This window comes from Camellia sinensis, chromosome 13 (genome assembly GCF_055761805.1).
Source record: "Camellia sinensis isolate YWXY chromosome 13, ASM5576180v1, whole genome shotgun sequence".
Lineage (NCBI taxonomy): Eukaryota > Viridiplantae > Streptophyta > Magnoliopsida > Ericales > Theaceae > Camellia > Camellia sinensis.
In genome coordinates, this window is record NC_138973.1 from 90548574 (window position 1) to 90574293 (window position 25720).

At 38.9% G+C, this 25720-nt stretch overlaps 1 protein-coding gene and 1 pseudogene across 1 annotated transcript; both read left to right on the forward strand.

Moving 5' to 3' along the window:
* The first annotated feature begins 5247 nt into the window (after positions 1-5247).
* LOC145805890 (uncharacterized) lies at positions 5248-7184 on the forward strand. Its single transcript, XM_082901267.1, has 2 exons — positions 5248-5747; positions 5961-7184. The coding sequence occupies exons 1-2, from the start codon at positions 5451-5453 to the stop codon at positions 6627-6629; spliced, it is 966 nt and encodes a 321-aa protein (XP_082757393.1). The 5' UTR covers positions 5248-5450; the 3' UTR covers positions 6630-7184.
* Positions 7185-10884: 3700 nt separating this feature from the next.
* Positions 10885-11399, forward strand: LOC114312235 (thioredoxin domain-containing protein 9 homolog pseudogene; annotated as a pseudogene).
* The last annotated feature ends 14321 nt before the right edge of the window (positions 11400-25720 follow it).

Here is a 25720-nt window from a genome sequence, read left to right on the forward strand (position 1 = left end):
TTCTTCAACCTAACTATTTTACATGCAAATCCAAATTTTAACAATTTATATAATTAATCTTCAAATCTTTATTTTTAATCCCCTCAAAATCCACCTTGAATCAATTTTTGTCTAAATTAATTAAACAATCCTAGAAAAAGGATGAAATTCCTTACCTCATGATGAATTTTCCACAATTTTTTTTAGCTTGAATTTGATGTCCCACAAAACCCTCTTCTTTCTTCTTCTTCCTTTGGTCTCTCTCTCTCTCTCTCTCTCTCTATCTATGTGTTTGCATCTAATTTCCAGTACAACACTTATACAAACAAATCTGGTTTCTCTGCACACCCACACACACTCACAATTCTAAATTCTTCCTTAATTTGATTTGTGATTACGATTAGCTTAATTAAATAACACATATAGTCTTATAAACCTCAATTAGCACATAATTAAATTAATTACTACTAAACATAAATTTCACATAATTTAATTAGTCTAATTGACTTCAATTAAGACCCAATTAATTATATTTAAATTTATTAGTTTGAATAAGATTTTTAATCAAAATTTCAAAAGGCTCCAACTATCAAATTAAATTTATTTCCATCATCAATTTTGATTTCTCAAATCGTATAGGCCTCCAATTTCTGATCAAACCCAAAATCCTTATCAATAAATTTCATATTCAATTGAACACCTCATGAATTAACTTAATTGACTCCGATTTGAACCCAATTAATTGAATCTTGATTTTACTAAGCTGAACTAAATATTAATTAAACTCCCAAATAGGTCCGTAATTAAAATTAAATTGATTCAACTTCTTAAATTCACTTCCTTAAGCCATTTGGACCCTTAATTTCTAATTCTAAAATAAATCTTTAATAAAATCATATACGAATCAGATTCTACAATTCTCATAATTCCCAAATTAAGTTAGCATAATGACTACCTAAAATCCCAAATCTCCTTAATTAACCAAATATAAAATATTATACGTGGTGGGGTTGTCACAATCAGCAAGCTACTGAATTGTGTCAAGTACTCAGTTTCGGCGATAGGATTTCTGTTGAGGGTTTTGAATTTTCCTTTATGTATTCTCCCTTCATTTTCTCTCTCCCCTTTCTTTCTCTCTCTCTCTGTATATATGTTTGTGTGTGTGTGTGTGAAAGTGAGTATAAGAAACTGAAACAAAGAAGGAAGAGAGGTTGAAAAAGAAGAAGGGTTTTAAGGTTTGGATTTGAAGAGGGTTTGAGGAGATGGTGGATTTGAGTAGGAGTGGATGGGTTTGCATGTATCATTAATTTGGTGCCAAAATGTAAATTTTTTAACTCTTTTTATTTCAAATTTGAGAGCAGGGGCAAAATTAATACGATTTCAAAAATTTTGAGGGTAAAATTAAAATTATTCGAAGTCTGGGGATGTCATTGAAAATCGAGAAAAAATATAGGGATACAAAAGAAATTCTCTCAGTATTTAAATACATTATGACCATTCGATCATGTGTTGAGTGACACATGAAATAATACAATAAATAGTAAATAAATTGATAATAAACATAACATTATTGTTATAACTTTAGTTATAAAAATTACAATTAAGTTAAGGGTGTGATTTTAAGATTCGTGTTAAAAAAACTTTAAAAAATTAATAATAATTGTAAGAATTCACATAGGTGGATAATTGTATTATGAGTTTAAATTATTGTATTATAAGTTTAATTTGTATTGTAAGATAATTGTATTATTAGTTTAAATTATTATTTTTTACCTGCAATAATATATATGAACACAGGTGGAGGACACTTTGTGTTGCCGTATGGCAATTAATTTTTTTAGTTAGTTTTTTAGTTTTTTGGTTATTTTAGTTTGGGATTAAAAGTTTGTTTGATTTGGTTTTTTTGACTTTTTAAATTTTTGTGAGAGAAAGAGTAAAATGATTATGATTTGAATGTGACATTTTGTCTTATTAACTTATTTAACTTATTTTGTTTTTTTGTGCTTTTTTAGCAAAGCCAATGCTAAGCAACCCCAGTATGGGTCTCGAGATTAATCGAATATTTCAAGTATCCTATTATTACAAAAAAGTCAAGCACTAATGTCATGCTTGTTTAAGTAAGGTGATTATTAGTGCAGTCGAATTGAGTGAGGGAATTATTGATGGGGTGATATTAGACCAGAGTTCTAAGATAAATTATGTTTATTTATAGAATAATGCTATATGCATCAATTGATATACTAACTAGTATACTAACAGATGATGTAACATAATTTTAGAAATTTTGGATATTTGTAATTTGTATAATAAGTGAGGTCATTAATAATGACATAACACTAGTTGGTACACTAGTATGTAGATTAATTGGTGCATGTAATACCACTGTTATATATATATATTAGGTAATGATAGTAGTTGGTTGACATTAAATTTTGTAATTAATTTACGCATATGTAGATGAATTCTATTTGAGAATTTGCGTTTTACTTGAAATATTTCAAAATAAAAACTTTCTTAACGTGTTTCTAAATACATATTATTATGCTTAAATCTTAAAATAATTATTCATTTTACTTGAAAGTAATGTAATAAAAATATATAATTTTTTAAAGTTTGTTTAACATGTATCTTAAAATCACACCCTTAAATTAATTATAATTTTTATAAATATTGTTATAACAATAATGTTATGTTTGCTATTATTTTATTTAGTATTTACTGTATTATTTCCTGTGTCACTCAATACAACATTGACATAATAGATTATCGAATGGCCATCATTAGTATTTACTATATTATTATCATATTTCTTTTGGGTTAAATAAGTATTTAATCCAATGGCCATCAATAGTCATTTAGAAGAATTCGAAAGGTGTAGAATTTTTAAAAAAATATAAAAAAATTCACTAGTACGTAGTAGAATAGTTTAGAGAATTCTAAAATATAATACAATTGCAAAATGATTCTAAAATATTTTAGAATAATAATGATGATCATTTAATCAAATTGATCTTAGCCATCCATTAAGGAGATCAAAAACTATATAAAAGAAAGACCCCTCATTTATGGGGCATTTTTTTTTATCGTGAAGTAGTTTTAATCTTTCTTATAGGACTCTACTGTTTTGATTTTCCTCTAATGGATCTGCATCACAAAAGACATTTAATTTTAGTTCTCCAAAAATAATTAAGATCCATTACTAGGTAAATGGTCTTCCCGCCATTGTGTGTATATCTGCTTGTTGCATCTCTGCTTGCTTGCTTCATATTTACTATTTCTTATTCGATCTGGCCCATTTGATCGTTTGAAAATATTACCATTGAAAGAATATTATCATTTAAAAATATAATCATGTAAAAATATTATTTCAAAAACAATTTAATAATATATTTAAAAAAATAAATTTTTGCAAATATCACGTCAATAACCACGTCAACACTAAATATATATACAATATGTCACAAAAAATTATATTTTTATTTATATTTATAGTATTTTTTATTTTAAAAATTAAACCGTGGACATCCCTTTGCTGGAGTAGATCAGGCCCTCCAATTCTCGGAGCAGCAGATATATAATAAGTATGAAGATGTATCTAATTTATATATATTTCTTAAATATTAAAATGTGGATCAATATAATTTATAATTATCAAAATCTCAATGTCAGTCACATCATTATTGTTTCAAATTCCATTATATCACATATAATAGAGATGCAAATATATGAATGTGAAAAAATTATCACATAAGTTCGTTCCATATCTTATGTGGTATATTCTTACAATTCTATTAGTTACATGATTGCTAAAATATTTTAACATCTAACTATTCCACTATTGAAACATTTCTTATCTTAAAAAAAAAAAAAAAATTAAATAAAAAAAAAACTATTAAAACATTAAGGATGCTCTAAGATATATGCTATTTGGCTAGCTTTTGCATTTTTTTTTTGAAATTAATATTATGATAATAAATTATTTTTATTTATGTAATTTTTATTAACTTATAAACAACAAGCAAGTACAATTACAATAATAAACTATACCAAACATGGAATTACAGAGGGAGAAGAAACATCAGAGCAACATCGTATGTGATGTTTTCTAGAAGAAGTATCACACACGATTACACGGTGACTAAGAGCATCTCCAATGGAGCTGCTATATCAGTTGTCAAAGCTAAAAAATGACAGAAATGGCAAAAATCAGTCTCCAATGGTCTGCTATTTCCCTTGCCAAAGATGGCAGATGCCATATGTGTTCTCAAATATGGCAAGTGAAATAGCAGATGCCAACATTGCCAGATCAGCAAAATCCAACAGAAATTGGCACCAAATTCAGTTGAGAAAACAACAGAATTAATCCAGTAGGGAAGCTATTTTCCAAAATCAAACCCAATTTTTACAATCAAGCAAATTTCACATGAAGACAGATCGTGTATTTATATATATATGATCATTGGAGATGAAGACAGCTTGTATATATATATATGATCAAAATCAAACCCAAAATATATATATATATATATGATCAAACCCATGAACCTCTGCTGACCGTATATATATATATATATATGTGATCAAAATCAACCCCAAAACATATATATATATATATATGATCAAACCCATAGCAAACCGTATATATATATATATATATATATGACCAAAATCAAACCCAAAACATACCCATTAAAGACATAGCAAACCGTATATATATATATATATATGATCAAAATCAAACCCAAAACATATATATATATATATATGTAATATGTATATATGAAGACAGATATTTTTTATGGAGACCAAAACACATAAAAACAGAATTTTTTGATGGAGATCAAGACAAATCAAAATATATATATATATGCAGATAGATCAAAACATATATATATATATATATATAGATGAAGATTGTACCAGAGGGGGTTCCGATCTTGGAGGAGAAGGGGGAGATCGGGTTCCGATCATGGAGGAGAAGCGGTTCCGATCTTGGAGGAGGGGGTTTCGATCTTGGAGGAGAAGGGGAGATCGGGTTCCGATCCTGTGCTCTGTTTGGTTTGTGCTCTGTTTAATTTCGGCCATGGAGGAGTAGACACAGTGAGTGAGAGGGAGATGAAGAGCTGTGGAGGAGATGAGAGGGAGATGAGAGTGAGAAGAGACAGAGATAGATGTATGCAAAAGAGTGATGGGTCAGTGTAAATAACAGAGCCGTTGGGCTCTGTTTGGTTTGTTCAACTAAAAAAAAAAAAAAAAAAAAATTTGAAATTAATTTTTACAACGGCTCTTTAAACGGCTATTTGCCAAACGGTAATAAATTTGATTTCTATAAATTGAAACCTTTCTTTCACTTTTATTTCACACAAATATTTACATTTAATTTTTCTTTTCTCCTCTCCTCTCTTCTTTGAATTTAATTTCACAACAAACCTCTTAAATTATATTCTTTTTAGTTTTTTCATCCAATCACTATGGAAGGTTCATCAAAAACAAAGAGAGGAAAATCATTCACCGTTGAAGAAGATATGGCAATTTGTAAATCTTGGTGTCACATTTCGGAAGACCCAATTGTTGGCAATTCGCAATCGTATGCTCACTTTTGGGGAAGAATTTATGAAAATTTTTGCCTGCTTCAGAATGATCAGTCCAGAACACAAGTGTCTATTCAATCTCGATGGGGTATAATCATGAAATGTTCTAACAAATTTCGGGGATGTTTAACACAAGTCGAAAATCTTCACCCAAGTGGGATTTCTCAAGTTGATATAGTAAGTTTTTATTTTCAATTATTATGTTTAGTTTCTTATTCTGGTATCGTATAAAAATTACGTAATTAAATAATGTTTCAATATGAAAACATTTAATTTTTTGGAATATTAAATAATGTTTATTATTTATTATTCAATTATTATTTATTTTATTTAAATAATGTTTTGATTTTCAATTACATTTAATTTTTATCTACAATTTTTTTTAAACAGATGCTTCAAGCAAAACTGTTATACCATCAAGATGAAAACAAACATTTCGCTTTTGAACATTGTTGGCCAATATTGCAAGACAATATCAGGTGGCAAGATGTAGCTCCCACGAATACGGTAAAGTCAAGGATGCATACAGTGTTTACCCCTAATTCAGCCCCTGATTCCCCTATGGAAAACTGCATTTCTCTTGAAGATGACACCAGTCCAAGTGTTGGTAACAATCCAACTGTCGGTGAAGGCAGTGTCTCTGCAAGGGGTAAAAGGCCGATGGGTAGGAAATCTGCAAAAGAATTATTTCGGAAAAATCAAGTCGCTCAAGCTGAAGTTCAAAAAATGAGCACACAACTGGACACATTTAACCAATACCTTGCTGAGAAGGAAAAGAAAAAAGATGAAAGAGAAGAAAAAAGGATTCAAGCACTGCAGGAGATGAAAGAACTTGAGATGAAAAAACATGACTTCGAGATCAGAAGACAAGAACATGAGATGAGAAAGGAAGAATACCAAATAATGACTACGGACATTTCTCATTTGGACCCTCAGATGAAAGCGTATTACACAATGCGAAAAAATGAGATTTTCGCCAAGTGGTCCTCAAATGTGAGCAGCCCAAATTTTTATTTCCCCTACCTCCTGATGAATAATTACGGGATAATGTATTTTTGAAATTTGCAATATCATTTATATTTTGATGTAATTGTCAGTCTTTATTTGCAATGTAATTTTTATTTTGTAATGAAATTCCTTGTTGTTTTTTTATTTTATTTTTTAGTATTTTGTACTTCACAATGTAAAAAAAGACATTTTATGAAAAGACATTAACTGACATTAAAAGACATTGTAAAATAAAAAGACATTAAATGAAGAACATTTTATTCGAATAAAAAGACATTAACTGACATTAAATGACATTAACTGTCATTAAAAAGATAAAATGCAAACTTAATCTAACTCTCCAGCTCGGGACCACAAGTGTTCAATTAGATCATTACGAATTACATTATGGGCTTCAACAGATCTAATCCTTTGCCGATTCAACATAAATTGAGCGTACTCCTCATTCGGATCGCGTGACACTTGACAGCCCAAATTACTAGTATCAGTCTCAAGTTGTGCTGCACTGCGTTCATTTTCTGGAATATCACGCTCGTCTTCAATGATCATGTTGTGCAAAATAATACACGTCTTCATGATGTAATACAGATCCTCATCACTCCAACCTCTAGCTGGCACGCTGACAATATTAAATCGTGCTTGGAGCACTCCAAATGCCCTTTCGACATCTTTCCGACATGCCTCCTGCATCCTCTCAAATAGTTGTCTTTTTGCGCCTTGAGGTTGAGATATTGTTTTCATAATCGTTGCCCAACGAGGATAGATACCATCAGCAAGATAATACCCCATGGTGTATGCGTGATTATTGATGGTGTAGTTGGCAGCAGGGGCACGTCCTCTAGTTAATTCAGCAAATAAAGGCGACCTGTCAAGAACAGTAATATCATTTAGAGAGCCAGGCATGCCAAAGAAAGCATGCCAAATCCACAAGTCATAGGAGGCAACCGCCTCGAGTACAACTGTTGGTTTGTGATAGTGTCCAGTGTAAGCACCGGCTTGGGCACTTGGACATTTATCCCAACGCCAGTGCATACAATCCAAACTCCCTAACATTCCAGGAAACCCGCGTTGCTCTCCCTCTTGCAATAATCTGGCGACATCTGCTTCATTTGGAGATCTTAAGTAAACAGCTTCATAGGTAGCAACAATTGATCTGGTAAAAAAATTTAAGGCGGCAATTGCAGTACTTTCGCCGATTCTAATGTACTCGTCTACAGCATCAGCAGGCACGCCGTATTGGAGGATCCGAAGTGCTGCAGTCATCTTCTGTATACCGGATAATCCAGGAGCACCAGTGGCATCACGGGTTTGGATGAAGTACTCATTCACTTGTTGAATATTGTGTAAGATACTAACAAACAATGACCGCCTCATTCGAAAACGTCTTCGGAAGTATTCTTCTGGATAGACAGGATTATCTGCAAAATAATCTCTATAAATTTGTTCGTCGCCTTTGACCCTCTCACGATTAATGTATCGACGACCACTTGTGGAACCAACACGTCTGGTTTGTTGGTTTAGGCTTAACATCTGTAATCTTTGTTGTTGCGCTGTGAATAGTTGCATCATGATGATATCATCATCAGATGATGAAGATTCATCAAAATCTCCATTTAATATGGCTTTACTCAAATTGTTCATTGTAAATGGATGTGTGAGTAGGTGAATATGAAAATTGTAGAAAATTTTCTTGGTGGATACAAAGAGTTTTGAAGATATGAAAATGATAGGTAGGTGAATATGAAAATTGTAGAAAATCTTATGTTATATTTATAGAGAAAATTGTGGGTGGGTGAATGATGGATGGTTGTTGGGTGGGTGGATGAATAATGGATGGTTGTTGGGTGAGTGGATGAATAATGGGTGGTTGTTGAGTGGGTAGATGAATGATGGATGGTTGTTGGGTGGGTAGATGAATGATGGATGGTTGTTGGGTGGGTGAATGAATAATGAATGGTTGTTGGGTGGGTAGATGAATGATGGATGGTTGTTGGGTGGGTGGATGAATAATGGGTGGTTGTTGGGTGGGTGAATGAATAATGAATGGTTGTTGGGTGGGTAGATGAATGATGGATGGTTGTTGGGTAGGTGAATGAATAATGAATGGTTGTTGGGTGGGTGGATGTGAGTGAATGAATGTTGGGTTAATAATTGATGGTTGGTTGGTGGTTGGTTGTTGGTGGGTAATTGGTTTTAAAATTAATTTTTATGTGTAGTTAAATTTTTTTTGGTGGGGTGAATTAATCAAATAAATTTTTTTTTTAATTTTTAATTTTTTTTTAATTTTTTATATTTGTCTAGTTGAGAATAATATAAATATATAATTTTTTTAACAAACAGATAAAAAAATGTCACAAAAGACAAAAAAATAAACAAAAATAAAATCACAAAAAACCTATATCCAAACAACACCTACAAAGTTGGAGGGAAAGTTGGTTGGGATTTGCCAAAAATAGCAAACAACCATTGGAGCACCATTGCTATAATTTGACAAAATAACACTATTCATTGTCAAATTATAGCAATAACAACCCCAATATAGCAACAACCATTGGAGATGCTCTAAGGTTTTAAAACTCGGGCTGGACTTACCAATTCAACTAATTGAACATCGGTTGAGGTTCCAATCCGGTCGACTGTCTTAAACCGTTCAAGTAAAAAAACAGTGTATTTAAAGAGAATTGGTGAAACCGGTTGACCCGTTCACGGATTAATCGAACCGGACCGGTTTGCCTATGATATATATAAATTTTCTTTTTTCCCCAGATCTGCTGTTCTTTTTCGTTTCTGATCTTCCTAGGGCTTCTTTTCAAGTCTCTCTCCCTCTCTCAAGCAATCGATCTGGCTCTCTCTATTTTTTTCGTCAATCATCATCACCACCACACCATTAACGAATCAAGTTCTCAACTTTACACACAGATTTACCACTACTGCTGCGAAAGACTTTCAACCTCCAGCCTCCAGGTACTACTTTTGTGTAATTTGTAGGGCTACTTAGTGATCTTTGATTTGGTTTGAGGGGGTTGATGAATCTTTGATTTCCTTATTGGTTTTTCAAAAAATTTGGGTCTATTTTTGCGGCCGCTGTAGAAAGTGGTGAGATGGTCGGTGGTGGTGCCGTAGTTTGGTGTCTGGTTTGATGGTTAACTGCCTGGTTTTATTATTATTATTTTTTCACTGGTAATGGAAGATTGTTGCAGTAATCAATTTGTGGGTAATGAGAGTAAAAAAATGGTTGTTGCTTTGAATATCTTAGGTCCTTTTCATATATATATATATATATACACATATGCATATAGTTTTCTTAGTATATATGTAGATATTTGTGATTAACAAACAATTAAACATATATTAGTATAATGTTAGATGTATTGACTTTGTTATTCTTTGTAAGTTTGCAAGAAGAAGCCTCTGTTTTCCTTTTATTTGAAGAAGCCTCTGTTTTCCTTTTGTCACATGATATAATTAATTATTGTATTGAATCTGATTTTTTTTTTTAATCGAGTCTCTGAATCTGAATTGTAATATTTGAACATTGATAATAGATCAAACAACCGGGCCTCTAATGCTAATGAGAATGATGATGATGATTGGCTAAATTATCGTCCCTTGTTTGTGATGTTGTGTTATGTTGATTTTTTTTTTATATATATATATATTTTAAGAATGATGTCATATTGTAAACGTCTTTTTACATTTGTTGCTTGAGATTTGTGTTTTATGTTTGTAAACTTTATACTTTGTGACTTACGGGTTTATTTTATGTCAGTTTGGACGTAGTTTTGTCTTTTTTGTAACTTATGTTTTATGGATTGCTTTAGTTGGATGCTTTTATAATTTTTATTACTATGATTGTTGTTTTTAACGGCTAAATTTTCATCTTCAAATTTTATTTGTTGTTAGTATGTGAAGTGTTATGACTTTCATTTAGAAATTTCTTCTTCAATTTTATTTGTTGTTAGTATGTAAAGTGTTATGACTTTCATTTAGAAATTTCTTTTAAATATAGAAAAACATCACTAAAAATATTTAAGATTTTTTAAAAAAAAAATTTGCATTGTTAATTTATATTTTTTAGAAATTATTTATGACATAATTATGATTTCACGGTTCGATCTGGTTCAACCCAATGGTTGAATCGGCGACCCGTCCACTTGATCCTTTTTCTGGTTCACTCACCGGTCCGGTTTTTAAAAGCTTGATGGTGACACCTCTTGTCCCTCTTTCTCTCTTCTATCCTGGTTCAGTTTGAAAGTTTTTGAATTGTTGTGAAGAGAGGAGGTAGTGATCTCCAACAATCAAATCTATGGAAAATTCCAAGGTTCAAGAGGTAAAAAGCTCATATCCCTCTTTATATATATGTCCGTATCTATATATATGTTTGTTTGGTACATTTGCATTTTCAATTATTGAGTCTCCAATTTGCAGATCATAGAGAAGCAAGTTTTGACGGTGGCCAAAGCCGTTGAAGACAAGATTGATGACGAGATCCACGCCCTAGATCGCCTCGATCTCGACTATATTGACGTCCTCAGAGAGCGCCGCCTCCAACAGATGAAGAACATGGCGGAGAAGCAGAGACGTTGGATCGCCCTCGGCCATGGTGAGTACTCCAAGATCCCCATCGAAAAGGATTTCTTCTCCGTCGTTAAAGCCAGCGATCGCATCGTCTACCATTTCTATCGCGAGAATTGGCCTTGCAAGGTATGCATATCTCTATCTTTTCTTTTTTCAAGTATGGTTTATAGGTTGATTGGATTTTAACATGAAATTACATTGTTTGGTTGCTGAGAAATTTGCTCCCAGGATGATTTTCTGTGAGAAAGTATTCAAATGTTAATTAGGCCACTTCAAAATTTTCCTCAAATTTGAGTAGAAGGTTGAATAATTGCAGATTGGTAAATTTTGAGTAAACTCAATTTGGTATACCCAAATATAAATTTGATATAGGTTTGAGTCAAAGGATTGGAGATGCCTTTGCTTATGCAAAGTGTGTAGGGCTATAAAACGGATCAAGTTATTTGCGTTCGGCTCCTCTTTAGCTCTTCGAAATTGACTTTCTATGTTAACAATCCAAACTTCAATACACTTTAAAACTCATTAAGTTATTGAGACAATGACTTGATAAGCTTCTATGCACTGTAAAAACCCAAACTAGTTAAAGCTTGGTTCATTATTGATTTTATTGAAGCTTGTTTGAGATTTACTTATCAACAAATCAAACTTGAACACATTTTAAAATTTGTGAAGATTTCAAACTAAACATCAACAGTCTAAATGTATGATTCCTTTTCATAACCAATAAAAAAGGGTATGATTCTTTTTTTTTTTAAATATAGTTAAATAGGGTTTAGGGTGTCAACGATAACAGAATCTTGTTTTTTTAGCCAATGCATTACACATGATGAGCCAATAGTTTAGAAGATTTGTTTGTTTCATGAGCCAATGCATAATCTATCTTTATTCCCTAGGGCCAAGTAATGCTATGAACTGAAATGGCATACACAATGCTCGATGTAACATGGCATACACAATGCTCTAACATGCAACATAGCATACGCAATGCTATGAACTGAAATGGCATACACAATGCATAATGGACTTACACCAACATGAGTGGACCTCAGCCGCACTCACATCAGTGGCCATTAGATGAAAATGAGACAACCGAAATGCGTGCACATATGCACGAATACCGAGGACCGAACCTAAGGCATCAAATGCCACTCTACCAAAGCATGGCAAGGGATGAAAGATGGCATACAAACATGCAATTTCCAGCACTGAAATATGATGCGCAATGGTCCCGAATCATGGAAATATGGCACCCAATGCATGAAAGAGGCCCCAAAACTCAAAACTAGACAAATGCATTGAACCACAAGTATGCAGAGCAAGCATTATTTGGCCATGAGGCATGAAAATAGAGCCAAGGCAGTCCAAAATAAGCACAACATCAATTCCAAGCATGGCCCAAAAGTGCTAACATGAAGGGCTAAAACAACATGCAACCTAGGCTAGTAAGCATGGTTTACATGGCATGTATATGAAGCATAAGAGAGGTCACTAAACCAGCCCAAAATAGTAACACAGCATGTCAAATAAACCCCAAATAACCACTGAAATACATCCAATGCATGCAAAAATGATGAGCTCCTTTGGAGGGCCATGCAAGGGGTTACTCAACACATACAACAAGAACACTTAACATGGTAAAACCAACTCTGGAAATCAATTATGAAAGCCCTAAAACTCACCAAAAAGGCCTTGAAATGGGTCAAGGAAGCATGCAATGAAAGGTCCTCTTGAAAGGCCTTGAGGAGGATTGTTCCACACATGCATGGGGGACACAAAATATGGTCAAAGAGGCTCTGGACAGAGCTAAGGAAGACCTTGAAACTCACCAAATTGGGCCTAAAAAGTGACTTCACAACATGCAAGTAAGGGGCCCTTTGGAAGGCCAAAAGGGCCAACAAACAAGACAATGAGAGAGGGGGTCACCCCCCTCTGATTTTAGCTCTCAAACACACATCTAAGCCACTGAAAATCCACTGGATTTGGATTTCAGTGGCGAAGAGGCCAAACCAAGGCCAATGCGAATGCCCTAATGCATAGCGCTAATCATGAGGAAATGAAGCATTCTAAGAGGAAGATGACCTGAAACAGAAAAATTCCCTTAATCAAACTTCAAGAGGGGCTCAAAATAAGACTTTTTTTAGTTCATGGAAAATCTTGAAAATGCTTGTAATTAAGGCTAAGATATCATGCAAAATAAGCCCTTAAAGAGAGATGAAGCATACAAGGATGTAGGAGACCTCAAAAAGAAAAGTATCCTTAATCAAACTTCAAGACGAGCTCAAAATAAGACACTTTACAGTTTATAACAAAACCCAGAAATGCTTGCAAATAGGTCTAAGCTATGGAGCAAAATAATGCAAGAAAAGGGGAAATGGAGACTTACCGTTGTAGCATAGCAATGCAGCAACTTCTGGACCAAGTTGGTGAACCTTCAACCCCTGCAAATCAGTCCCAAAGTGCTAGAATGGATGGTGGAGGTGGTAGGCTATGAGGTGTAGTGTAAATGACCAAGAACAAGGGTGTTTTGAGCTTGGATGAGAGAGATATGGAGAGTTGTATGTATATGCCTCAGTTGTTTTTTTTTCTAACCCTTGAAAATGGAGATGGAGGCTTGGTTTTATAGAGGAGAAGAGCTAAGGCTTCTTGGAGAAGCCTCAAGAGAGGGTCAAAGCTTCTCCAAGAAGCTTAACCAAAAGGGCCAAGCTTCCTCAAGAAGCTTGACAAAAGAGTCAAGCTTCCCTAAGAAGCTAAGCAAGAGGGTCAAAAACAACTTAAGAAGACCAAACAAAGGGTTAAAATCTCGGACAGTGGGTCAAATGCTTCACACTTGGCACAGCTGTGAAGCACTTGGGAAGGCCAAAAAGTAGGTCAAGGTGAATTTCTGGTTGGCCATACCAGAAAGGTGGCCTCCCAGATGAGTAGAATACAGCTGCGGGGTGAAAAACCAGAAAAAGTGACCCAGGAGAGGGAAAAACTAGCTTTCTAGCAAGGTTCAAAAGGGTCAGGAAGAAAAGCTGGTCGGCCTACCCGTATTGGTGGCCTCCCAAATGAGTTCAACACAATGCTGGTATGGGAGACCAGAAATTGTGATCCAAAAGTGGGAAAAATCAGCTTTCTGTCAAGAAAATCGGCTAGAGGAGAGAGAAAATATTTTTCAAAATAATTTCAGGTCTCCCACTATACTACCACCTTCCAAACAATGAAAATAGGGTCCATGCCAAATATGAACCCTAACCGATGCAAAACGAGGGTTCGGGGGCCAAAACGCGCGGCCCGAGGCCTCGAAAACAGGTTGTTAGGCACTAGAGGTGGCGTACGACCACGAAGGTGGTCTCTCGGGCCACAGTGTCCCTCTATAGAGAGGAAACAAGGCGTGTGCCAAAAACTGGAGCAAACAGAGGTAGTTAAATGGTCCCGAACCGAGGCACACGGCCGACGGCTCCGAAAATCGGAAATTGGTCTCCAAACGGAACAAATGGCCTACGACCACGAAACGTAGCCTACGGCCACTGAGAGATGGTCTACGAGACCTCTCTCTCCTTTTGAAAAAAGAAAATAGAGAAAAAAGGACCTGGTTCGCAAACCGAGACAAAGCACAAAAGAGTCCCGAAGTCTGGAGGCAAGGCTCGCAGTCGAGACTCTGAAACCTCAGAACGAGCACAATATGCATCATCACCGAGCGCTCAATTGGTGACGTCTGAGTCTTAAGGTCGGTCAAAAATGGGGTGTTTACAGTTGCCCCTCTTTGACAGAACTCGGAAGTCATAAGTGACGGGAGTGAATGTCAAAGCCCAGAGACGACCCATTTTTGACAAGGCCGAAGACTTAGACAAACAGGCGAGATAAACAAAGATGTGCCCGAAGGCATGCCCGTAGGCGGGGGCAAAATGCAGAATGATATTGTAGACGTCCCCGAACACCCCGGGAGGAACGAGCTCCCGTTCCGTTCATTTGGGGTCACTACAGCTCAGGACTCTCAAATTTGTCACGGTTCTAAGTCTGAACCAAAGAGTCCAAATCCGGCAAATCGTTTTGAGAAAACAGATTTTTGAAAGAAGTGCCAAACATGGACTGCTTTGCCAGATACAGAGTCGCCACCTAAATATTTTATTTTTGGGAAATTTAGGAAACCCTGACTCGTTGCCTAAGGCCACGTGTCTGTCATCACCAAAGTTGCCTCGGCTCGTGAACTTGCGTACGATTGGGGAAGGTCACTTCGTGAGCACCCCCGCTCGCCCGATCAAAGATCGGCCTCTACTAATCATGATATCTATTTTTGAAAACTTTGTGTGTTCTTATTCCGGTTATTAGCCTAGGTTACTATGTGATGCGCACAACATACAAGTATAGACTGGATCGCCTGAATTGGAACAAAACATTTCATGTTCGTTTATTTGAAAGATGGTTTGCTACTCGCAAGTAGGCTTAAAATGCAGATTTTGCCACTTGCAGGTGGGCTTAGGAAAAGATGGTTTTGCCACTATCTAGTGGGCTTAAAACAAACATTTGATGATTTGTTCCAATCCAAATAACCCAACCTTCACCCATAGGCATTCAGGCAGTTATATCACATAAGTAATTAGCCTCATGGTAAGCATGCTATTCATGGCATTCACTCACACGCATGCAAGGATGCTGAAGCATAAAACTTACCGAGTACTCCAAGCCAAAACAGACATTCATTAGAAATCTATGCATGAATCCTAAGTATACAGAAATGCCTAATGCAACACATGCAAAATGCAACTATAGCAGGCTCGGCTATTCTAAACATGGCATATGGAATGCTACAACTAACATGTATTCAATTTGGAATTGAAATACAAATGCAGTTAGTATGATGCGCCGAGCCCGGTGCATGCAAAACAGATGAATGATGCAAACATGCTGTCATACTGTATGCTAATTGAAATATGCCCTAATCTAACCATCATAAGCAGGTAAATAAAAGGGAGAAAGACGTGGGGTTGGAAGACATACAACACACACACGCACACTTATTACAGTTGTGCCCTCGCGCAGAGGGTCCGAATAAATATACAGTCCTGAATAAAAGAATATTACAGTCCAAATATTGTACAAATTCCTAATTAATTAACAAATTAACTAAGAAAACTGTAAACTGGCATGCAAGCCAGGGACTGCCTTGACTCCGCTTCGGATTGATGAATGATGCATGCCCGGGTTGCCTTTGCGCGAAAATCCACTGGGATGCCCCAATTAGCCTCTGTTTACACCTTTTCTTAAAATGCGTGCCAGACTCCGAAAAGTTGCTCATTCTTCATTTTGCTGCAACAGAGAGCAGGAGAGGGGCATGGCAATGTATTTTCACAGATATATGCATGCCTCGATCCTCGCGCCACCAATCACGCATACCGATGCATGATGGCCGAGGAGTCAAAATGTGCAACTTAATATAGAATGAATGCACGTGTAAACACAACAAGAACCTAACTCCATCATGGGTAATCCGGAGTGTCGGTGACTTGGAATTGAGACACGTTCCGTCACTCGGAGTACGGAACGCACCTCGTTTCCCGTGCCCGGGCTAACTCCTATCCCGAACACGATGCAATATGCATGATATGCATGAATGCAACTAAGATACAGCCTAGTATGCACAATGCTATGAAAATGAGATGTCTCGAAATGCGTGCACACGGGCACGCAAACCGAGAAAATGACAGAATGCGATGCAAATGACATGGAAATATGATATGGGCTTACACTAACATGAGAGAGCCTCAGCCACACTCACATAAGAGGCCGATGGATGAAAATGAAGTGCCTCGAAATGCGTGCACACGGGCACGCAAACCGAGGCAATGGCATACGCAATGCAATATGGCTAAAATGGCATATAGAATGCAACATGGACTTATACTAACATGAGAGAGCCTCAGCCGCACTCACATAAGAGGCCGATGGATGAAAATGAAGTGCCTCGAAATGCGTGCACACGGGCACGCAAACCGAGGCAATGGCATACGCAATGCAATATGGCTAAAATGGCATATAGAATGCAACATGGACTTATACTAACATGAGAGAGCCTCAGCCGCACTCACATAAGAGGCCGATGGATGAAAATGAAGTGCCTCAAAATGCGTGCACACGGGCACGCAAACCGAGGCAATGGCATACGCAATGCAATAGCATGGAAAATGATATGCAAACATGCTAATGGAATTTCAGCACTGAAATGTGGGGGAAAACAGCCCCGAAATGAGGCGAAAGTGCACCCGATGCATGGAATCTCTCCCGAAATGCAAAATTAGGCACATAGAATGAACTACAGCTATACAAAGCATGCATAATTGGCACATGGAATGAAAAGACAGAAGCAAGGCAGCCCCAAAATAAGCATTTTCCAGTACAAATCATGGCCAAACAGCAAACATAGATAGGGCAAAACTAGTATGCAAAAATGGCCCTAAATATGAGATTATGAAGCAACTCACAGCTTCTGACTCCAAATAGGTTAGGGCCCTTCAACAACATTGAAGAGAGGCCCAAAATAAGCAACTTTACAGAACTGTAAAAACTCCAAAAACAAACATAGATATGGCTAAGCTCTTATGCAAGAAAATGGGTCAAAAGGTGGCCAAAGAGGCAAGTGGTATATGCAAAGCCCAAACTGAAAAATTTCCTTCTACAACATTGAAGAGGGACCAAAAATATGCACATTTACAGTTTATGGAAGCCCCGAAATCAGTATACAAACATGCTAGAAATGCAATGCAAAATGAGGCTCAAAAGTGGCTATAACATGAGGTATACAAATCATTCACCAAACAAGCAAAGACCCTTAATAAAACATGTTAATAAGGTCAAAATAAGGCCACTTTCAGTTCTGATCATGGTCCAAAAATAGAAAAATGATAGGCTAGTGAAGCATGCAAGAATATTGACATACAAGGAGATATTGAAGCAAGTGTGAGATAGGATTCTCAAAGAGGGTTGAGCCCTTCAAAAAACATGTAGAATAACTCAAAATAGACCTAGTTTCAGTTAATGTCGGAGCCTAAAACCGTAAGCAAGATGGCTAGAGGAATGGTGCAAAAATGAGCTAGAAAAGAGGGAAAGTGGACTTACCCTTGAAGGCCAATGCTTTTGTTGCTTCTTGGACCAACTTTGATGACTCTAAGCTGCTGGAATTCCTCCCCTTGCTGCTGGAATGGAGTGGTGGTGGTAGAGCTTGATGATGATGAAGAAATGGAGCCAAGACTTGAAGGAAATGGAGAGATATGTATCTATATCTTCAAAGCAATTCTTCTAACCCTTTTTCTAGAGTTGGGAGGCTCTCTATATGGACAAGAGATGGATAGAAGAGTCTAGCCAAAGTGGAGGGAAAATGAGGCTTCTTTTTCCTCCAAAAGGGTCCCCCGGATGTAGATATTTTTGGGGGAAAACCAAGGCACAGCTGGAATGTACTCAACCTGAAAAAGCAGGCTGGCCTGGCATTTTGGCTGCAGGTGGCCGGCCGGCCACTTCCCCTAGCCGGCCGGCTAGGTCAAAGGGAAAAAAGTGGCCGGCCACCCCCTAGGATGAAGCCCCAGAAGTTAGCTTTCCAATGGCGCAAACCTTGCATTAAAATTCCTCCTATAGAAAAAGCTATGCCCTTTTCGGTGAAGCCGCGCAGATTCGGTCCAACCAGACTTCAACCAACCACATCTCCCCCCCCCCGGACTTGGACTTGGGAGATTCTTGAGTGCAAAATGAAGCCCCGGAAGTAAGATTTCCAATGGTGGTGGCCTCATCTTAATTCCTCTTGTGCAAAGAGTTACGCCCGTTTCGGTGAAGCCGCGCAAATTTTTCTCCTTCCCGGATTCATGCTGAACCACTTTTGACCAAAAAGAAGTTGGCTTTTCAGCAAAATTTCTGGCCTCCCACCCTCCTACAAGCTTTCTAACAGTGAAAATAAGGTCTCCACCAAAAATGAGCCCAAACCGATGCAAAATGAAGGTTCGGGGGCCAAAACGAGCAGCCCGAGGCCCCGAAAACTAGCTGTTAGGCACCGGGAGTGGTGTTCGACCACGAAGTGGGTCTCTCAGACCTCAGTGTCTCTCAAAAGGGAGAAAATAAGATGTATGCCAAAAATCAGAGCAAATGGAGATGGTTAAGCGGTCCCGAACCGAGGCACACGGCCTGACGGTTCCGAAAACCGGGAACCGGGCTCCGAAATGAGAAAAATGGCCTACAGCCACAAAATGTAGCCCACGGCCACTGAGAGATGGTCTACAGGACCTCTCCCTCCCCTCAGGAAAAGAAACAGAGAAAACCGAGTCTGGTTCGCAAACCGAGGCAAGGCACAGAAGAGGGTTCGGAAATCCGGAGGCAGGGCTCACGGCCGCGACTCTGAGACTTCTAAATGAGCGCGATATGCAACATCACCAAGCGCTCAATTGGTGACGTCTGAGTCTTAAGGTCGATCAAAAATGGGGTGTCTACAGATATGCCCAAAGCCGGACATAACTCATGATCATGCAAAGCAGCAAGCTGTAATGAAGCAAGTATTCATAATAGATGCAACGGTTTTAAGTAAGAATGCAAAGCAACGACTACATTTCATGCAGTTTAAGAATGCGGAAAATTATTCAATTCTCGCTACGTCTCACACGGAGAAGATACAATACCTGCACGGCTCGTCTGGTCGCACCAGCATCAAATGAACCGTACATATAATATCGTGCCTGGAAGAGAGAGAAACTTAACAAGCACAATATATGTTCAATGCTATATCGAATGCAAATGAACATGGTTCCGATGAGAAAGTGCATCGCAATGCAAGAAGAAACGTGTGTGACAACGCAAGTTAAACATGGAGGCGTGACAATACCAATGAAACATGCACGACAATGCAAGTGGCGTGCATGAGAATGCAAGTGACGTGCATGACAATGCTGGATAAGTGCAAACTTGAACGCATATTTGACACAAAACAACGAGCAAAGAAATGCGAGTTTCGACGGGGCGACTCAATCGCGGCCTCCGGTTTACCTCCCGGAAGGGTCACAACATATTCACAAAGGATACACCTTGCTCTTGACGAGTAACGATGAAACACGCATCGAAAGTTGGAGTTGAAGTTCCCGCCGAGGGATTTCGCGACAAAAAGTGCACTTTCTTTGTACTTTCTTGAGTGCCGGGGACTTCGATCACTACCAAAATTTGCAGAGACCTTGGAGACCACCTTGGGAACACCACCGACCAGGTTTGGAGTCCACTGGAGGCCACCGACTAGGTTTGGTGAAGAGGGGTGGTCGGCCTACCAGAAAAGGTGGTCGGCCGACCACCTAGACAGAATCCGGGGCAGTTTAGTACTTTCACCCTCATTTCTTTAAATCCATTCGGCCAAAGCTTTATTCCTCACAACTTCAGATCCGAATTCACCTTCTCCTCCTTCCTAGACCATTTTCTTCCTCAGATCCGTGCTCTATACGCGTTTTCCAACGCCCCACGCAAAGTTGTTTCGCGAAAACTTTCAGTTCTCTTCACTTTGAACCAATTAAATTTTGATTTCGATGCTTCTTTCTCCATTTTCACCACTTGAGGTAAGTTTGTCTCAATATTTGGAACATTTTCCAATGCCCCACGCAAAGTTGTTTCGCGAAAACTTTCAGTTCTCTTCACTTTGAACCAATTAAATTTTGATTTCGATGCTTCTTTCTCCATTTTCACCACTTGAGGTAAGTTTGTCTCAATATTTGGAACATTTTCTTGGGAGTTGACTTTTGTTGACTTTTTCATTTCCTGAGAGTTGACTTTTGTTGACTTTTTCCAATTTTGGCTCATTTTGCTCATTTTTGCTCATTTTTCGAGATGGCGGGTCATTTCCCTTATGGCGGAGGTCCTCCCGGTGCCAGAGGTGATCCAGACATCATGTCCTTACCCCCGAGGATTTGGCCCTTCGATCCCGAGAGGTATCACCCTCGAGAGCATATCCTTCCCCGGGCCATTTTCTACCATTTTACTAATTTTGATGATCGAGCACCCGTGGATCTGCAATTGCGAGACCCGGAGTCCCACCTCTCTCATCAGGCACGGGAGGTATGCACCTCACTTTTACGTTTTTCGCAATGTATTATGCATTTTCTATGCATTTCATGCTTTCGCTATGTTTATCTGCTCATTTTAGCACACAACTTGTCCTGAACACTTAGTCTATCATACAACATTCCGTTTGTATCTTGAACACACAGCTCAATCACGTGAATTTCTGAACACGCAGCCCACATGTTGATTGTGAACACACAACACACACTTGTTGAGAGCTGAACACACAGCCCAAACTTTGAATTTTTGAAGTCTGAGCACGCAACCCAAACACTTGATGTTGAACACACAGCTTGAACTTTGAGATGAACACACAGCCCACTGATTTTGAAATCTGAACACACAGCTCAAATACTTGACGTTGAACACATGGCTCGAATTTTGAGATGAACACACAGCCCACTGATTTTGAAATCTAAACACACAGCTCAAATACTTGACGTTGAACACACGACTCGAATTTTGAGATGAACACATAGCCTACTGATTTTGAAATCTGAACACACAGCTCAAATACTTGACGTTGAACACACGGCTCGAATTTTGAGATAAACACACAGCCCACTGATTTTGAAATCTGAACACACAGCTCAAATACTTGATGTTGAACACACGGCTTGAACTTTGAGATGAACACACAGCCCACTGATTTTGAAATCTGAACACACAGCTCAAATACTTGACGTTGAACACACGGCTTGAACTTTGAGATGAACACATAGCCCACTAATTTTGAAATATGAACACACACCTCAAATACTTGACGTTGAACACATGGCTCGAACTTTGAGATGAACACACAGCCCACTGATTTTGAAATCTAAACACACAGCTCAAATACTTGACGTTGAACACACGACTCGAATTTTGAGATGAACACATAGCCTACTGATTTTGAAATCTGAACACACAGCTCAAATACTTGACGTTGAACACACGGCTCGAATTTTGAGATAAACACACAGCCCACTGATTTTGAAATCTGAACACACAGCTCAAATACTTGACGTTGAACACACGGCTTGAACTTTGAGATGAACACACAGCCCACTGATTTTGAAATCTGAACACACAGCTCAAATACTTGACGTTGAACACACGGCTTGAACTTTGAGATGAACACACAGCCCACTAATTTTGAAATATGAACACACAGCTCAAATACTTGACGTTGAACACATGGCTCGAAATTTGAGATGAACACACAGCCCATTGATTTGGATGAACACACAGTCCACACTTGTTGAAAGTCGAACACGCAGCCTAAACTCTGAGTTTCTGAACACACAGCCCAAATTTGAGGTGAACGCACAGCACACACTTGCATTTGTACACAGCTCACAGCATTGTATCTGATTTGGTTTGCACACAGCTCATACATTTCATTTGCACGCAGTTTATTCATTTCATTCTGAAACTGAATACATGTGTTCATTATGAATGCATGTGTCTTCCCGTGTCACACGAGGATATGGCTCCATTGTTGCGAGGGAGTGGTACACAGAGCTCCTGGAGGCCGTCCGTGATTGGGTTGACCAGGCAGGGTTCGGACCCTTTTGCACTGGGATATCTCACTATCTTGCTAGCAGGACATTGATGGGGGCTCTTGTAGAGAGATGGTGGGACACCACCAACTCCTTCCATTTCTCGGCCACTGGGGACATGACTATGACCCCGTACGACTTTGCTGTATTGACAGGCCTTGACGTGGGAGGCTGGGCGATCCCTTACGATGAGGATATGGGCAAGTGGGAGGCCGCCTGGATCTATCTATTGGGAGCTCGCCCACCGGTTGACAGAGCATTAGGCAGGGTCCAATATACTTGGTTCTCCACACATTTCAGGAGGACTGAGCCCGAGACTCCCGAGGAGACAGCGCAGTACACTCGAGGTTTTTTGATGTTCCTCATCGGGACCACTTTGTTCTCCGATAGGGGGAACACTGTCGGGCTTTATCTACTGAGTGCCCTGGTAGACCTCGCATGAGTCAGTCAGTATGATTGGGGTGGCGCTGGCTTAGCTACCATTTATTACTACATGAGCGCGACCTCCCACGGACGGGGGAACATAGTCGGTGGCTACTGGAGAGCCTGGGAGGTATTTTCTGCCCTCTTGATTTACATTTATGCTTTTTGTTATCTGTACACTGCACGCACGGCACACTTTACATTCTGTATGTTGCATTCTGTTATCAGCATTCCCCATTCTCTTACATTCTGCATTCACGTTCTGCACTCAGCATTCTGTATTCTGATGGCTATCGCCTTGTTTTTCACAGCTCTGGGTTTTCACGTACTTTTCGACGCTGGCTCTGGAGCTCAAGGTGGCGGTGCCTTTCACGATCCTTTATTCACTTGTATTCGAGGGCCAGTATTGGCCGAGGGCCTGAGAGACTCTGCCTTACTTGCGGCAGTATTTTGACACAGTGCGGCCGACAGAGGTAATTCAAAACTCTCAGTTCTCCATGTTTTCGTCTTTGATTCATCTTGCACATTTACGATTTCTAATCAGCTTATGCATTGGTTATCCGCAGATCACATGGCAGCCCTGGGCGCCCTTGGATGAGAATACCCGATTTCAGCTTGCTGGGGGGTGGGCCGCTTCCCAGTACAGGATCTTATTTGAGGGGCCTGTTGGTAGAGCCTGGTTTCTGGGGGATCACTTCATGCGCCAGACAATAGGCTACCCTCATCAGGATATCCCCTCAGCACCTCCGGTCGATATGCGGTCTACTGAGGGGCTCACTCCCTAGGATGTCGTTAGTGCCATGTTGGGTACAGATGTATTGCTACATTTAGAGGAGGGGGACTATGCGACCTACCATCATACATACTTGATGCCCCCATTGACAGGTGTTCGTACTCCCACGAGGAGGCCTACTGGCATGCCATCATCGAGCCGACCCCAGGCTGTAGATGTCCCTTCAACCAGCAGAGCCGGCACATCGAGAGGTGGGGCTGGGACTGGTTCCCCCTATCCCCCCGACTTACCATCATGCCGGATGGCCAGACATTCCGACCGAGTTGACGTGTTGGCGATACGGGACTTCCTACCCGATTTCGATAGAGCCCCCTATGCCTGATCACCGATACATCAGCGATCCTGACTCACCACCGGTATGCTCCACTATTTTTCATTTATCACCCAGATATTTAGACACTCATTTATTCATTGATGATTTGAGCTTGTATCTGCAGCCACCTAGAGAGTACATGGAGGGGATGCTCGGATTGGTGGCCTCACTTGAGGGCATGGTCTTGCGGAGGGAGGCACAGTTGTCCATCCTCGGTGTCTCGGTACTCTTAGTTTTCTTGCATTTATCATACTTCTGATGACATACTGAACTTGAACATTTCACTGCATTGATTGTCTGTATGTGTAGATCACATCTGACACACACCTCATTCATGTACTATATCTGCATACATCCACTCTATGTACCTTTCTTGTCTGTGTGTCTGATATACATATTTTGGCTGATGTATTCGAATTGCACTCTTTCTTTTCAGATGCCTCCGCTATATACTGAGCCGCAGGTCGGGCCATCTAGGCCTTCCCGGGGAGTTGGGAGAGAGGGTTCGACTCGCGGCTGAGGCAGACACAGAGCACCTGTTGTGGATGAGGAGTCCAGCGAAGAGAAGGAGCCTGCACATCCCCAGTCAGAGACATCCGCCGGCAGAGAGGAGGACTCTGGCTCCGGTTCCGGTAGTGGAGATGAGGCTAAGGAGGATTTCGAGGGCGGCGACTCCGATTCCGACAACGATGATGGTGCAGAGGCTGTTTCACAGAAGAGAACGAAGAGGGCCTCTTACTCTTATGCTTGATAGCACTGATGCAGTTGTTCCCTGCTTTATTTTCCTTTTTTACTAGTAGTTGTAGCACATTGTACACTATTAGGCTGTTTTATTTTTTGTAAAACTTGTACCCTTGTTGTAAAATGTTGTAACAAAGAAAGCATGATGGAATGAAACAGCTTTTTGAAAAAGTGTTGTATTTTATGTTCTCAGCATTGCATCGCATTGTTTTGCACGAAAATGAGAACGAATGGAATTGTGCACTGAAAATTGCCAAGTCAGGTAATGAACCGACACAACAAACTAAACAATCAACTTACTAAGAAATGACACATACTTAGCAAGTTTACAAGTCAATAAACAAGACATAACAATGTTGATTAAACAAAGAGTAACAACTTAATATACAAAACTCAGCGGTTCGACAAAACTTAACAACAACTTAACAACCCGACAAACGAAACAACAACTCGATAAGCAAAACAACAACTCGGTAAGCAAGACTTAACAACAACTCGATAAACAAAATGCATTTCGGACGATCTGGGTGACGGAACGCATCCGAAACAGAGAAAAATTCGCACCTTCAACACTCCCGATGCATGGAAATGCTACGAACTCTCTTCCAGAAGCTAGGACAAGACCAAAGCCACACTTCTCTCCATGGCCGACCACCTAAGGGAGCTGGCCGACCAGTTTTTTTCAATGAAGACC

Excerpts from the sequence above, each read along its gene's own strand:
- LOC145805890 (XM_082901267.1), top strand. The coding sequence starts at position 5,451 with ATGGAAGGTTCATCAAAAACAAAGAGAGGAAAATCATTCACCGTTGAA. Across the intron at positions 5,748-5,960 it reads GGATTTCTCAAGTTGATATA|ATGCTTCAAGCAAAACTGTT; the intron begins GTAAGTTTTTAT and ends TTTTTTAAACAG.